This window comes from Pinus tabuliformis, chromosome 3_2 (genome assembly GCF_031772625.1).
Source record: "Pinus tabuliformis cultivar Carrire ecotype Pingquan chromosome 3_2, CPIR1, whole genome shotgun sequence".
NCBI lineage: Eukaryota > Viridiplantae > Streptophyta > Pinopsida > Pinales > Pinaceae > Pinus > Pinus tabuliformis.
In genome coordinates this window covers 1,161,435,657-1,161,450,620 of record NC_142302.1, presented here as the reverse complement: position 1 = coordinate 1,161,450,620, position 14,964 = coordinate 1,161,435,657, and the positions used below count along the sequence as shown (strand labels likewise).

Below are 14,964 nucleotides of genomic sequence, written 5' to 3'. Positions count from 1 at the left end.
CAAACACATCTGGGAATGGAGCTTGAAGCAAGAGCATTTGGAAGAATCTAGCATAATTGAAGCATTGCAAAAAGTTGTCAACCAGTAAAATAATTTAAAAGACAGTCACAGATTGGATATCAAAATCTGTTAGTGGAGATAACTTGTAGGTTTTGGTCTAGCGGCAATCATGATTCCCAACAAGTATCGTGATTCCCAACTTGCATAGACTTTTACAAGAACATAAGGAAAACATGGCTCATCAAAAGGACTATAGAAAGGAGAATGTTGTGCAGTCGAATATAGTTCAGTAACTTAAGGAGAAGCACAAAGATACAAAGGAATCCTGATTTGAAGAAAGATAACGAGAATGACAATTTCAGTGGCATCTTCTCCTGACTCAGACTATAAAGACTCCTTAATTCTAAATATGAAGACAACAAAATTCAGATTGCAGAAGCATAAAAACTTGGACTTGAACATTTGGTGTATGGCTATTTGGAGCCTATTTGGAAGCATTGAAATGGAGCATCTTTAAGCATTGTTGAAAGGCTCATTATGAAGAACTTCTGAGACATGAAGAGGGGATAATGTGCTAGTTGATGATGAGGCAGCAATCCTTCTGTCTTGAGTAAAAAGAAGAGCACCATGACAAGGGGAGTAACATACCCATAAAAATATACTATTCATAAAGAACAGAAGCAGTTTGATAAGGGGAGTCCTTGTGCACTCCTTTGCCATTGATGTCAAAGGGGGAAGAAGAAGAATATTGTCATTAATGACAAAGGGGGAGATCGTTAATCTAGTTTGTCATTGATGTCAATATAGCAGTGTTTGTGATGGAAAATTATTTGATACATGATTTCCCATTGATGCCCATTAATCATAATCCTCATAGTGATGAAAGTTTGATATATGATGATATGATGAGATGGAGGGCCCAAGTGGATTGAACAACAGGAGGTCAATTGAACAACAAATGACGTAGGAGGTCAATTGAACAACAATTGAACAACAAATGTCGTAGGAGGTCAATTGAACAATAGATGACGCAGGAGGTAAATTGAATAGCAAATGACGCATGAGGTTAATTGAACAACAAATGACGCAGGAGGTCAATTGAACAGCAAATGATGCAGGAGGTCAATTGATCAACAATTGAACAACAATTAAACAGCAAATGACGTAGTAGATCTAGTAAAGCAACAAGAGCAAGAAGCCAAAGAGTAAGATGAAGAGTTTATCGAAAGCCATCAAAGAAACAAGTCATCGAAGCAAGAGAAGCAGGTTATCACATATGCCCAAGGGTAAATGTTATTGAAAGAACAAAGAGCAACAACGATAACAGAGGAGTAAAGAAGAAAACCATCAGAAGAGCGGAAGAGTGAAGATAAGTCACAGGAGCAACGACTATTGGAAGAGTAGGGGTAGGAAAGTACAGACTTCCTTGATCGTGGTTGAAGTCTCGCACTCAATCCTAGCCATCGATCTCATAGTCAACCCTTAGATCACGGTCAACCGCGGGGGTTGAGGTGGTTTTTAATCCATTTTCCAATCGAAGTCCCGCAAACCATCGATTACGATAAGGCTGTGGACCTGATGGGTTTATTAACAACTACTTAAGATCATATTGCATCCGCTCCATCAGTCATAGGGGATCGACTATGTTATGAGAAGACCTCCGGAAGTTGCGATTGCGATTAAAGGTGATGACGTGGCATGTGGGACCTCCATATGGGTAACGTATCTCGGGCATCTATCATAGAGAAGAGGTAACAGTTCACAACTCGTGAACTTGAAGGAATAGAGGAAGCCAGAAGGTCAAGCGAACGAAAGAAGAAGTCGAAAGGTCGAGAAGCCAAAGGTCTGGCAGATGATGAAGGTACAAAAGAAGCCGAAGATCGAGTGAGAGAGAAGTAAGCAGAAGGACAGAAGTAAGTCATAGGTCCAGCAAGACAGAAGGAAGCCGAAGGTCCAGTAGGGCAGAAGGAAGCCGAAGGTCCAGCAGGACAGAAGGAAGTTGAAGGTCCAACAGGATAGGAGGAAGTCGAAGGATGAAGCAATTCTATTGATTGGGTTAATCTTTGAAAGGCTCAGACCTGTGATGAATTAATCAAGTACATAACGCAACCTGAAGAACAATTCTGTGAAGGGGAAAAATAAAGTTTCATCTGACATCGTTTGAAGGGAGTAGTAGCCAGCACCAACATTGAAGCGTTTGTGAGTCTGGTTCTGGGAAGTAAGAGATCGCGATAGAAAGAACAATGAGAAGCAGTCATGCTTGAAACAATTACCACAACAATAAAGAACAGAGGCTTGAAAACAAATAATTGCTTTTGTGCATACATTAAGGCTTAACACAGATATCTTGTTGGAAAGCTTCAACAAATCTTGGAAACATTATTGGAGATCATGATGCCTATTTGAAATCATCATGAGGTAACTTTACAGACTCTGTTAGGGCAATATGAAGAGTTGTGAAGACTCCTTCATATGAAGACAGGCTGTCATTGATGTAGCAGTGAAGGTGTAGATAGACAGAATTCAATGAAGAAGATGTTGGGAGAAGAGAATAACTACCAAACATATCTAGACAATATGTAACAGAGGGTTGGTGCCTCAAAATTAGAAGGATTGGTGTCCTTGGAGTTGGTGCTCCTAAATCCAAGGTTGGTGCCTTAACAAGACTGGGTTGGTGCCCTGGAGGTTGGAGCCTCACAAAAGTCCAAGTTGGTGCTTGGAAACTGGTTGGAGCCCTATATACATTATACTTGATTTATTGTAAAGATTATATTAATAAAATCATTTATTCCTGTTATTCATTTTGTGTTCTAAATATAAATGATTTAACTGACAAAAATAACAATTGAAAAGAAGTATTGATTCACCCCCCCTCTCAGTGTTTCCAACAATCAATGCAGTGATATGCTTTATTTAGGTTAATTCTCATAAGACATGCATCCACCTTACGTACCTTGATACAATGTAGGCATTCTTGAGTAATTGCTATGACATCTTGTATCTGCCTGTTGTCCAAGGACCCAAATTGCTCTAAAGAAATGTGTTTAGATCGCGATGCTTTACTCCTAGAGGTAATGATCTTTTAAATAATATTATATGCAGTGTTACATAATGAAACGACTCTATAATCTGCAAAAGTGGATGTTACATACACTTTTGGAATAAAACTATGAAAGTAGCATTGAGAGAGCCAGTAATCGAACATAGAGACTGCGACTCCTTGGCCATGTCAAGAAGATCCTTACTCATGATATCTAGAAAGTGTAGAATAATTCCATTTTCCATCCATCTGGGCTTGGGCTCTTGTCCCTAGCCAATGATTTCAAAACCTCTATCATTTCTTCCTTTGTGTTCGACCTCCCAATATGTTCACTTTCCTCTGCATTAAATTTTTTTGGATACATATGAATGTACTTCGACATGTTTTCTATATTGACACCTTCCTTTCCTCTATATTGATTGCTGAAATATCAAATCGCTTCCTGCTGAATTTCTATTTGCAATGAAATAAAATTTCCCTTGCCATCCATAAGGCTCCATGTGGAATTTTCTTTTCTCCTTTTTGATGCGTGATTATGAAAAAAAATATTTTAGTCTCCTTCAACCACCCATGTTGCACGACTTTTCAACTGCCATTACTCCTCCTAATACTTTAAGATTTTTCGTTTGCGCTCCTGAAGATGCATAATCCTTTGTTTAGAACCTTCAGAGAAATATTTTGGATCCATAGGATCATTTAAAGCCTTTATATTAATGTTTGTAGAGATCAATTCTTTTAAATGCTCCTTTTTTTCCCTTTCCCATCTATAAACCTCTTGTTTTAAAATTTTTAACTTGTGATAGACAATATCCATCCTAGAGGTCACTGTAGAAAAAAATGTCTTCATCCAAGCTGCATCCCTAACCAACCCTTCAAAAGCCTTGTCATTTAACCAATGGTTAAATTTGAACGGATAACCCTTCTGCTCACTTTCCCCCTACCACTATAGAAAAATAGGTTTGTGGTTTGACATATTGGAACTTGTTATCCAAGATCGCATATTGCCCAACCTCTCAGCCAATCATGCTTGCACTAAGAAACAATCAAACCTCTTAGCGATCGTGTCTAACCCGACACGACCATTCCTCCAAGTAGGTCTTTTCAGGTCAAGGAAGATATCCACTAACATATTGTGTGGAAACAACTCCTTGAAAAATTCCCCCATCATATCCAATTTGCTTTTATTTCCCCAAATCTCATTTGTGGACAACATCAGATTAAGATCACCATCCATAATGAGGGAGATCAAGTTCAAAAACCACAACAATCAATGTGATTCCACAAACTCTTATGGCAGAATAAGGAGTATAAATGTTGAGAATATGGAGATGAATATTAGATCCTCTCAAATTGCCTGATAGAATTATCCATGCAAAAGAGTTATAAGCTTGAAGATTAATGATTCGAGGGTCCCAAAGCACTACCAAACCCCTCAAATGTCCAAAAGCACTAGTCCAACATACATTCCATTTGGGACAAATTTTTAATAAAAAAATCCATGCCTTCTCTCAAGGCACCATAGGCTCCTATATAAGGATAACGATGGACTTCTACATCTAAATAAGACAACGTAGAGAACATATTTTGGGGACATTCCCCAAACCCCTAATGTTGATGGACATAATGGACATAATAAGCACGAGGCATATTTAATACACGTGTAATCCCTCTGAGGATCTGGAAACCAGAAGCCTAACACACCCAGAGAAATATTAGGATTGATCAGAACCTCGTGGAAAGTAGTGGTCATGTACATACTATAGGAAAGCATGAATACACCACCTTGAATTTCTTTTTCTTCCTAATGGTAACACAATTCCTAGAATTAGGGCCAATAACAATTTCCTCTGGATGGAAAAAGAATTTTTAATGGTGACTGGCTCCAATTCGAGTTTGTCCAGTGATGCTATATGGGTGTGAATTGTGGGCTAGCAGCAACCTCGTTTCAAAATGGAAACAAATTGAGAAAAACCAAAAACGCTTGATCATGAGCAAGTTCAAAATAAAAAGTTCGGTACCATATGAGATAATGTTGAGTGAAACAGGAGCAACTCCCATCGAAGCAATTGCTATGGTGTGGCTCATAAGATATCTAAAAAGAATTGAGCAAATGAGAGTAGGAAGATAACCTAATGTTATCTTCAATGAAGGCATGAGTGAAAGAAAGAGAACATGGATGAAACAAAACTAGACATGGATGCAAAAATGGAATATCTACCTCAATCCCTGTCCCACAAGTAGCAAAGAGCTAAAATTTTTTGTTATGGAGAAGTTTCGTAAAAGGGTATGGGGAAAAGAGTTGGGTAGAAAGAAGAAGTACTACATTGAGGAATTCAACCCTATTTGTGATCTACAACAAAAAGAGTTCATCAGAGCTAGCATTCTGTGGAGGGCAAAGGTTCTTATCACTCAATTAAGGACCAAGAAAAACATTTCATTTTGGAATGTGATGCATTCATAGGCATCAGAGAAAGTTATGGGAATATGTTAGCATCGATTTCTTAGCATTGTCTTTTTAGCTAGGGAATTGTTGGAAGGTTGGGCCAGGTCATCATCAATTTGAATAAGAAAATGATTGGATTGCAAAAGACGAAAAACAAAAATACTAATGGTCTGAGACTTTTTTTAGTCTCATGAACCTTAAAATAACATTTAAAAAAAAAAAACCAAATCCTTTAATTTTTTGAACCATATTCATCTCCATTTGCGTCTTTGATTAAAAGTTTAGTTTCTTGTAAGCTGAGTTTGGTCGGGACAGTCGACTGGTGTGAACGATAGATAGCAGCCATGTGCTAAGAATATATTCATCTCCATTTGCGTCTTTATTAAAATTTTAGTTTCTTGTAAGCTGAGCTTGGTCGGGACAGTCGACTGGTGTGAACGATAGATAGCAGGCATGTGCTAAGAGTTTGGCGATCGAAAATTGTTGGGGGGCAGGGGGGCTCGGTCGGCCAAATTCATGTACGGTTTGCATTAATGTCTTTAATGTCTTGTCGGTAATAATATGGTTATAGAATCTGTCAAACTCCTCAATTTTCAAAATGTCGTACAATATTATCGTAAATTGTTGACTGTTTTACTCACTTCCTGATTACAGATTTGACAGGCCAATTGTCTCTTCTGCTGAGCGAATATTAATCAGAGATGGGAATGGAACTGATTTATATTCTAATTAATTCTAATGTGTTTGTTTATTGCCCAATTCACTGTTTACGGTTCAATTCAATCTATCTTTACTTATTCTGTGCTAATTTGTAATTTTATTCAGTTTTTGTTTGTTGCCCGATCAAAGATTTCTGCTCATTCCAATTTATCATTACTTCCATTATCTAATGGCTTGTTACATTTGCCCATATTTCTGGGAAATTTATCCTTACTACCATTGTCCAATGGCTTGTTATATTTCCCTGCTGAGAACAGGTAGTGCAAAGTTCATCTTTTTCTATTCTTCAAAACTAGATAAAAATAGTTTACCTCGTTTTCATTTTGTTGTATAATGTCTCTTTACATTTTCCCATATTTGTTCGGTTCATTATTTCCCTGCAGAGAACACTAGGTTAGAAATTGGATCAATCTTCACCCTTCTGCCATTCTTCTAAAACAGGATAAAAGTATTTCACCTGGGTTTCAATCTCAACCTATTTTGGTTGGGTTCTGTGTAATAAAAAGCACAACAGCAGCTGCATCTGGGTTGGTTGAACTGTAGTGGTGCCTTCCAAGAGTACAGATTGTGTTCCAGCTAACAATAAGGTGGCTTCTGTAAAACTGCCGAGGAGGACTTATGGAAGCAGCTATATCGTACTCCAAATATATTGAAAGGAATTTCTATGGTGTTTTCCTTGGCTCTGTTCTGATTAGTATATTAATTCTTCAAGGTCAGTTCCAACTCTGTGTGCTTCTGAATCTTAAGTTTCATTATGAGATATTCTACTGAGGGGAAATTAGGTTTTCCATCTACTCATGTCTGGGATTTGATTCTTTGAACAGATGTGTCTGGAAGAGAACTAGTTGATCGAAGCAAAACGGTATGTGCATTTAAGCATTCAAGATTATAAATTTTGATTTTTTAAAGTGCTTCTTGATATCTCAGCGATGCATCTAAGATTTTGGATTTTGATTTTTTTTTAAATGCTTCTTATTAGCTCAGCCATGAGCATCTATCACTTATCCAGAAGTGAGATGCAGTTTAAACTTTACACCATGTAACTATCTGATCCATGTAATGGACGGTCCAACCTCTATTCTCACAGCTCACTGGCCACGTTTAATGGCACAATTTTTAAGAAATTGAACTCAACTCTCACTGATCTGGTTCCACTCTCATGAATAACTCTGCATTTCTGTTTACAAATTTCATTGTAATTGTTTTGTTCTATGACATTGATCACTGTATTTGGGGAAGCATTTGGGAAAAGCAGGCATAAAAATATTCTTTTTGTTTATTTGATATTATTAAATCACGGCTCCTTGGCTCACTGTTTTGGCATTGGTAGGATCAGAAGCAAGCTGCAAAGCTGGAAGAAGAAAGCAACCTGATGGGATCCAAACCCCCAAATTGCATGAATAAATGCATGGGCTGCACACCTTGTACAGCTTCCCTAACAATTCCTCCACATCCTCGAGATCCTCTGAGTCATGATGGAGAGTACTATAGCAGCAAGAAGAAAATGATGTCTCAGCTGCTGGATGGACAACATAATTACTATAACTTAGCGTGGAAATGTAAGTGCAGAAACAAAACATTTCAGCCTTGATCAATTATAACTTAGCGTGGAAATGTAAGTGGAGAAACAAAAAGTTTCAGCCTTGAACAATTTTTTATGCAATGAGTTGATTATTTCCCAATTCTTTGAACTCAAGGGCATTTATAACAAGCCAGTATCAAGTTCTAATCCTGTGATGGTCATCTCTAAGCAGTGAACATTCTATAGCTTGGGCACTCATATCTGTGAGCGGTTACAGTAGCAAGTGTCATGGCTGAACTTTGAGTAGCATATCTCTGAGCAGTTAGAGTAACAAGTGTAATGGGTGAATTTTCAGTAACATATGTCTTGGTAGCTAGTTACCAATATTATTTGTTTAGCTTCTGCTGTACCAGATCTCAAAGAAGGAAAAAACATTCATACTACTCTCATTTATATTGTAATGAAAGCTGTCTGTACATGTTGTAATTAATTGATCAGAGGAATGCTATAATGATGAAATGTATTGCAAACTAACTCCTTTAATTTCATTGTTTTGTCCTTCTAGTTAAATGGGTGCCCTGTGACCTAGGGAAATGTGTCTATATATAAAATTCTGTCTAATTGTACATAGGGAAATGTGCCTATATCACATTTATAATTCTTCCTCTAAACGGACATAAAATGGATTTGCTTTAAAGCTCTTTAATTATAAAGTAAGCTTGCTTTAATTTTTAAAGTAAAGTCTCTTAACAAAATTTATAGCTTTCTCATCGTTCTCTCTATGCACATCAAATTAACACAGTTACAAAATATGATGATGATCAGCTTACTCCATTTACAAAATTAAAACGCTTTCCACTTATATTACATGCATTTTAGCTGTATCTGAGTTAGATGAATATTACTCTGAACCACAATGGATTATAATTCTGTCACCATTTTCCACTTATATCACATGCATTTTAGCTGTATCTCAGTCAGATGAATATTACTCTGAACCACAATGGTTATAATGCTGTCACCATCTTAAAAACTTATAGACAAAAACTCAAAACATGTCTATATCTAAATTATGTTACTGTATATCTAAATGATGTTACTGTATCAGAATATCAGATAAAGTTGTCATTTTTAAGTAGGAATTTGGTAATATAATTGTAGCGATGCTTAGTTATTTAAAATATCCTTTTGATTATATAAATGAATTTAGCCTTTTTTTTTCCTGGAACTTGTAATTTTGACAAATGTCTGTTCGACAAAATTAACAAAAAAATATTAAAAAAAAACTCCAAAACCTAAAAAAAAAATTAAAATATACCCCAAATAACTGGGCTGTCTCCTAATTTATCACATCACTACTGTTTTCTGATATCACATTATTTTCTGACATCACAGTATTAGAATAATCAGAGAACTCCTGTTTCACATTTATCAAATCAAATAATTACTGCTGGTATACACTCTAATCTCTTTGAATTTAAAACACATGTACCTCTGAAAAGGTATATTTACAAAGATCATACACATGTGAAATAGGGATGGATTACTATATCAATGATTGAAATATTTGCTTCTGACATCACAGTATTAGGATCATCAGAGAACTCCTGTTTCACATTTATCAAATAATTACTGCTGGTATACACTCTAATCTCTTTGAATTTAAAACACATGTACCTCTGAAAAGGTATATTTACAAAGATCATACACATGTGAATTAGGGATGGATTACTATATCAATGATTGAAATATTTGCTTCTGACATCACAGTATTAGGATAATCAGAAAACTCCTGTTTCACATTTATCAAATAATTACTGCTGGTATACACTCTAATCTCTTTGAATTTAAAAAACATGTACCTCTGAAAAGGTATATTTACAAAGATCATACACATGTAAAATAGGGATGGATTACTATATCAATGATTGAAATATTTGCTTCATAACATTAGAAATAAAACGTCCCACTTAGAATTACCCAGAGAAGGTAGAATGGGGCTATTGACTGGCCCAGTCCTCGTAGTGAAGTAAAGTTTGAATATTTTACGCCTCGTCAACTGAGCACTGAAAGCTACATATCTATGCGTCTGCGTTCAGAAAAAAAAACGATAACGACACGTACTTGAATGACCGTAACTTAAATTTGACAGTTTGCCTGTGACACAGTGATATTCTACAGAATACGCAGCTTTAGCGTTCCTGATCCGACTGCAACAAAACAGCGAAGCGATTGCACATGGGTTCATAGATTTTGGAGGGCACCCATCTCCTGCCTGCTGCATATCTGTAATTCAGGATCAAAGGAATCATATAATCAGAAGTACTTACCTATCAACTCATTTTTATGTCTCGTACAGCTAGCCAGTCTGCTATACCGTCAGACCCAGTTCTTTTCTTCTCAGTGCTGGATGCTGAAATGTGGGATCAAGTTTTCTAAATTCTAGAGGCTTCTCTATAATGTTAAACAATGTATTAAGCTAGAATCATAAGAGCCAGGTACTCGCCCTGGGGTTCTGTCTAACGATCATGGATTAGATTGTATTAGCCATTAGATTGTATTAGCCGGATTCAGTGGCTTCTGTGCACAATATTAAGGCTGGCCTGGGCTTCAGGTGAAGTGTACATGCTAACCTACATTACTCTCATAAACCCCTTCACTATGATCAGTGAACATAAGATTCATTTTAACTTTGATCAGTGCAGGAATAAAAGGAAATGAAGCACATATCTATATCTGTTTTAACTTTTTACTACAATGTTGGGTTTATATATATATTATTATGAATTTTATATGGGAGTTGTTTTTAGTGAGATTTTTTGGACTTTGCCGTGCTAGAATTTGATGGAAAAATTTGAGGTAAAATCTTGATCTGTGTTATTTAAACTAGTTTTTTGACTATATATATGGATTTCAACATGCTGGAAAACCCCTAGGGCACTTCCATTGCACAGAATTAACCATCAAACTTGTGATTTCAATAAATTCCTGGCGGATTTTAGAAAAATTTGACAAAAAAACCCATCTTAAAACTTTTCAAAAAATTACATTAAAGACAACTCCTTTTATATGTGTGATATTTACATAATTGTAAATGTATCTAATTATTGTAAATACAATTTAAGAATTTATAGATTAAATGTATAGGATTTATTTCAAATATCTAAAAGAGATAAAAAATTACTATATGGATTAATATAATGAAATCAATTTAAAAAACATATTTGTGTGATTTATCATTAGTAATTCGATGTAGATTTGAATTTCTCAATCAAAGAAAAAAGAAATATGCACACAAGAAAATATTAGCCATTACAAGAAAATATGAAAAGGTTTAATTGAAAATTATTTAGTTTATTATGGTTGTTAAATGATTTTTATATAAAAATATAGGCCATTCAAGATAGCTCAAGATTAGTATAGATCTATTTTAAGTATAGATTTTCATTGTTTATATTGTATTTTTAAATGCTAAATAGAGTATATATGACCAAATAAATATTTTAATCATAAAATTTATTTTTTTCATGATATATACATATTTTTTTTTCAATGATATATAATACATACATAATTTACATTGAAATTTAAATGATATATAATATATACATAATTTACATTAAAATATTTTACATTACATGTACATCCTGATTTTTTATTACACAAATTAAAATGGTATTTTATTATTAATATATTTTTAAGTATATGTCAATATTAATTCTTATTAAAATATTTTATTGATAACCCACATTGAATAGTTTTTTATATACAACATTAAAATGTTTTATTTTAACATTTTTTTTCTATATATAAATATATATGAAGTTGACATCCACATAAATTAGTTAACATAGATCTTAAAATAGTTTATTTAAATCTCTTGTTGAAATATTTTTGAAAAGTATAAGATTTAAACATCTTACTCGTATATTTTTTACTTCTATTCATTTTATTATAGTGGACCTTATTTTTCTATTTAGTTTTAAATTTTATTTTTATTTTAAATGGTGACGGATTGACTAACCGACAAACTTACACATCCCCTTCATACTGGGTTGTAGAATGAGCCTCTCAGCTCAATAAGGTAATATTGTTAAATGTCCAACAAGTGACCATTAGAGTAGGTCAACCAGTCCGGTACAATGATGTCAATATAAAGTGGGAGAAGCAACTCTTATAAATAGAATGTAGAAAGCAAGAATGTAAATCTAACCTAAAGCATGTGAAAACCATATCCATATTCCATAGTTGGAGGTCACTCTAAAAGAAATATGTACAATATAGGCATATCCATTAGATGAAAAATGGATTTAGGTAACGAGCCCTATGTCTCATAGTTGGTTAGATCTGGATATGTCTCTCCTAGCATCTAAGGTCAAATGGAGGAAGCTCAAGATAGAGGACTGTGTAGAAGCAACACATGAAGAAGGGTTGGATGACATGTTGTGTTGCTATCTAGAAGAGGAGGCACATCGCTAGAGTCAGGACAATCTCTGTGGACTATTACTATGAGGTGTGAAATCGTTCAACAACTGAAGCCTCTATGAAGTGTGGGAAGTCCTCTAAGGCCACATTGATCTGTGGTTGAGGTTGGGGCCACTATTCATTTGTCTCTTGGTGCTTTCAGAAAGAAATAATAAGTAACTCGTGCATAAATCTCGAAGGCTAGAAAGATCTAAGTACATGCTACACATCAATAACTACAAACTAAAACAACTAGAAATGAGCAACATTGCCCTTAAGGGCTAGATATTGTTGAATTCTTGTGGACTAAGTTGGGAAATGCATGGTTGAAGGGTGTGTCCTCCTTGGGTAGGTCAACCTTGCTATTTACATCAATCCCTCCTAGTTTCTTTAAATGATCCAAATTAGATCATTATATTACTTGTCATCCATCTTGATGCTTTCAGAGTGGAAAAGGTAGAGGAATTAGCTCACAATATCATTTTTACCGATGGGTCCTAGTTTTGGGAATTGGGGTTATGCAATTTTCTAGAAGTAGTTTGAGGCATCAAATGGTGTTTTCAGGAGTAAAACCTTGATGCTTAAGCACACACCCCCTAACTCTATTCTACACAGATTATTTTCCAATAGTGTAATAATCACCTCGATAAGAGTCTGTATGCAAAAGTTATGCTACTCGAAAGTTGACCTTCCTTTTTTTACCACCATGATTTGAGAGGATGCTACATTATCCCCCATTATTCAGGGAAAAAGGGATAGCCATGTGGTCATAATGAAGAAAAATCTAGAATAAACAATATTGTGACTCTAGTTAAGAGTTTAAGGAGTCAAACTTAACCACTAGTCTAGGTTATCGGGTTGTGTTATAATCGGGCCACTAAAGGAAAAAGGGTTTAATTCTATTTGAGTGCATTTTGTTTCAAGATGAGTAGAGTAGCCGAGAGTGGATAGAGAGAGAGAAAATAGAAAAGGTCTATGCATTGTAGCAACCCATGAGCCACATGTCTCACTTCTTTGTGCTTGAATCCATTTTCATTTAGAGAAAGAGAGAGCAGAGCAACCTCACCTTCCAGCTAGGTTTTCTTCCAAAAGGGTTTCCCAAGTAATATATTGTGTTATTATGGTTGTGAGTGATTGTATTTTTGTCTATTCTCTATTTTTTGCATTTTCTATATTGCATGCCTAAAAATAGTAACTTAATAATCCACAAGTCTAAGGAAAATAACCCCCATAGTATAGATTTTAGATTTTCAGTATAAATTTATTAGATATGTTGTGACTAATTGTCCAGTGGCATATCCGTGGTATTTTACAAATTATCAAAAGTTTCATTTCTTTTCTCTTGGTTTATGAATGAGATTAGTTAAGAGAGATGACTTGCAAGTGTTGGTTACGACTATGGATGCTAAATATGAGTTGTGAAGTACAAAATATTAAAGCTATGGACTACTACAAAGATGGATGAAGAATGAAGGGGTGTTGCTTGAAACCTAAGGGTGACCTATCTCTTTAACTAGAGGTTTCTGGACCCTAACCATGTAGATTTGAACATTAGGGATATTATGAGATGAAGTATAAAAAAGAAATGCAGTTTTCGCAAAAATATATTTCACTTTCTAACAACACAATATTCTTGACAATCCAAGGAAAAAGGGGACCAAACTATATAGATAAGTTTTGGCCCTTTAGGGCAACTTATTTCACATAAACCATAATTGGAAATTCACTTTTACAATAGTTTATAATAATAGTAAAACAACCAATAAGAAAACAACTCTTAAATCCTTCAAAGATGATGTCAAATCACTCATCAAATCTTCCTTTTACCCATGTCAAATCATCAATATGTGTGCAGCTATAAATAATAACACATAAAGAACATATATGGCTGAAAATCAAATCTAGAAATTACACAATTTTTTGATAGTTGGAAACTTCATTAATATACTTAAGATGCATTTCATGTAAACACCATAGTCTTCTCTCAAGGCTAGTATAAATCACTAGATCTCCAAAACTCTATCAGGGAAAACAATGAAAAACCTAGCTAAATCATGTAGCTCTAATATGCAAAATCTCTCCAAGAAGTCCTTCAAAGCACGAAATCCTCTTCTCTCTTCTTCTCCACTAAATATACCCTAATGTTTTATCATAAAACCCTAATATCAAGCCTTCAAGGAATAAACCCTAACCTTATATTTCCAAGATGACCTAAGATACTCCAAGAATACTAATAAACCTTATCAACACCGAGAGAGAGAGAGGACGAGACTATTCAAGTACAAGTGAAGACTGAGATAGAGAAGGAGGACTACTACGAATTGTTTTGTAGGTCACATTTCAACTCAAGAATGAATATAAGAATGAACACAGGGATATGAATAAAGATGATTTTCTCATTCCTCTAATTATATGAGAAGTAAGGGAGGCCAACAATACAATGTGGCCCAAGCCCTTAAAAGTAACCTACAATGAGCATTTGTAGGCTAATACAGGTGAAGCACTCCACTCCAAAATACATGTGCAATGAACTAAAGTACATAATAAGGACTCTAAGATGATCTAGTTGCACAAGGTATGTCCACATTTCTCCATCAAAATCATTTTTTGACTTCATCAATCATCATATACAATGTACTCTAGTGGCTCAATTTCCCCATGTAAGAACATTGTTATGGCCTAGGTTTCACCAAGACAATTCCAAACCTCTAAGCATGAAACCCCATGCAATCTAGGGCTTGATGAGCTCCTCCAATATTCTCAATGCTCCTCCTT

General features: G+C 35.1%; 1 protein-coding gene across 4 annotated transcripts; it reads left to right on the top strand.

Moving 5' to 3' along the window:
- Positions 1 to 6,238: 6,238 nt before the first annotated feature.
- LOC149184843 (EPIDERMAL PATTERNING FACTOR-like protein 8) lies at positions 6,239 to 8,273 on the top strand. Of its 4 annotated transcripts, none has more exons than XM_089418987.1 (4): positions 6,239 to 6,460; positions 6,645 to 6,915; positions 7,028 to 7,065; positions 7,534 to 8,273. In XM_089418987.1, the coding sequence occupies exons 2-4, from the start codon at positions 6,822 to 6,824 to the stop codon at positions 7,792 to 7,794; spliced, it is 393 nt and encodes a 130-aa protein (XP_089275113.1). In that variant the 5' UTR covers positions 6,239 to 6,460; positions 6,645 to 6,821; the 3' UTR covers positions 7,795 to 8,273. The 4 variants fall into 4 exon arrangements, with proteins under 4 accessions (XP_089275113.1, XP_089275114.1, XP_089275115.1 ...); XM_089418988.1 differs by having other exon boundaries at positions 6,587 to 6,915; XM_089418989.1 differs by lacking the exon at positions 6,239 to 6,460 and having other exon boundaries at positions 6,470 to 6,915; positions 7,534 to 7,818; positions 7,958 to 8,273.
- The last annotated feature ends 6,691 nt before the right edge of the window (positions 8,274 to 14,964 follow it).

What these genes read in the sequence shown, in the direction of transcription:
- LOC149184843 (XM_089418987.1), top strand. Translation starts at nt 6,822, where the DNA reads ATGGAAGCAGCTATATCGTACTCCAAATATATTGAAAGGAATTTCTAT. An exon ending in TAGTATATTAATTCTTCAAG is followed by an intron (nt 6,916 to 7,027) that starts GTCAGTTCCAAC and finishes TTCTTTGAACAG; the next exon opens with ATGTGTCTGGAAGAGAACTA. An exon ending in TAGTTGATCGAAGCAAAACG is followed by an intron (nt 7,066 to 7,533) that starts GTATGTGCATTT and finishes TGGCATTGGTAG; the next exon opens with GATCAGAAGCAAGCTGCAAA.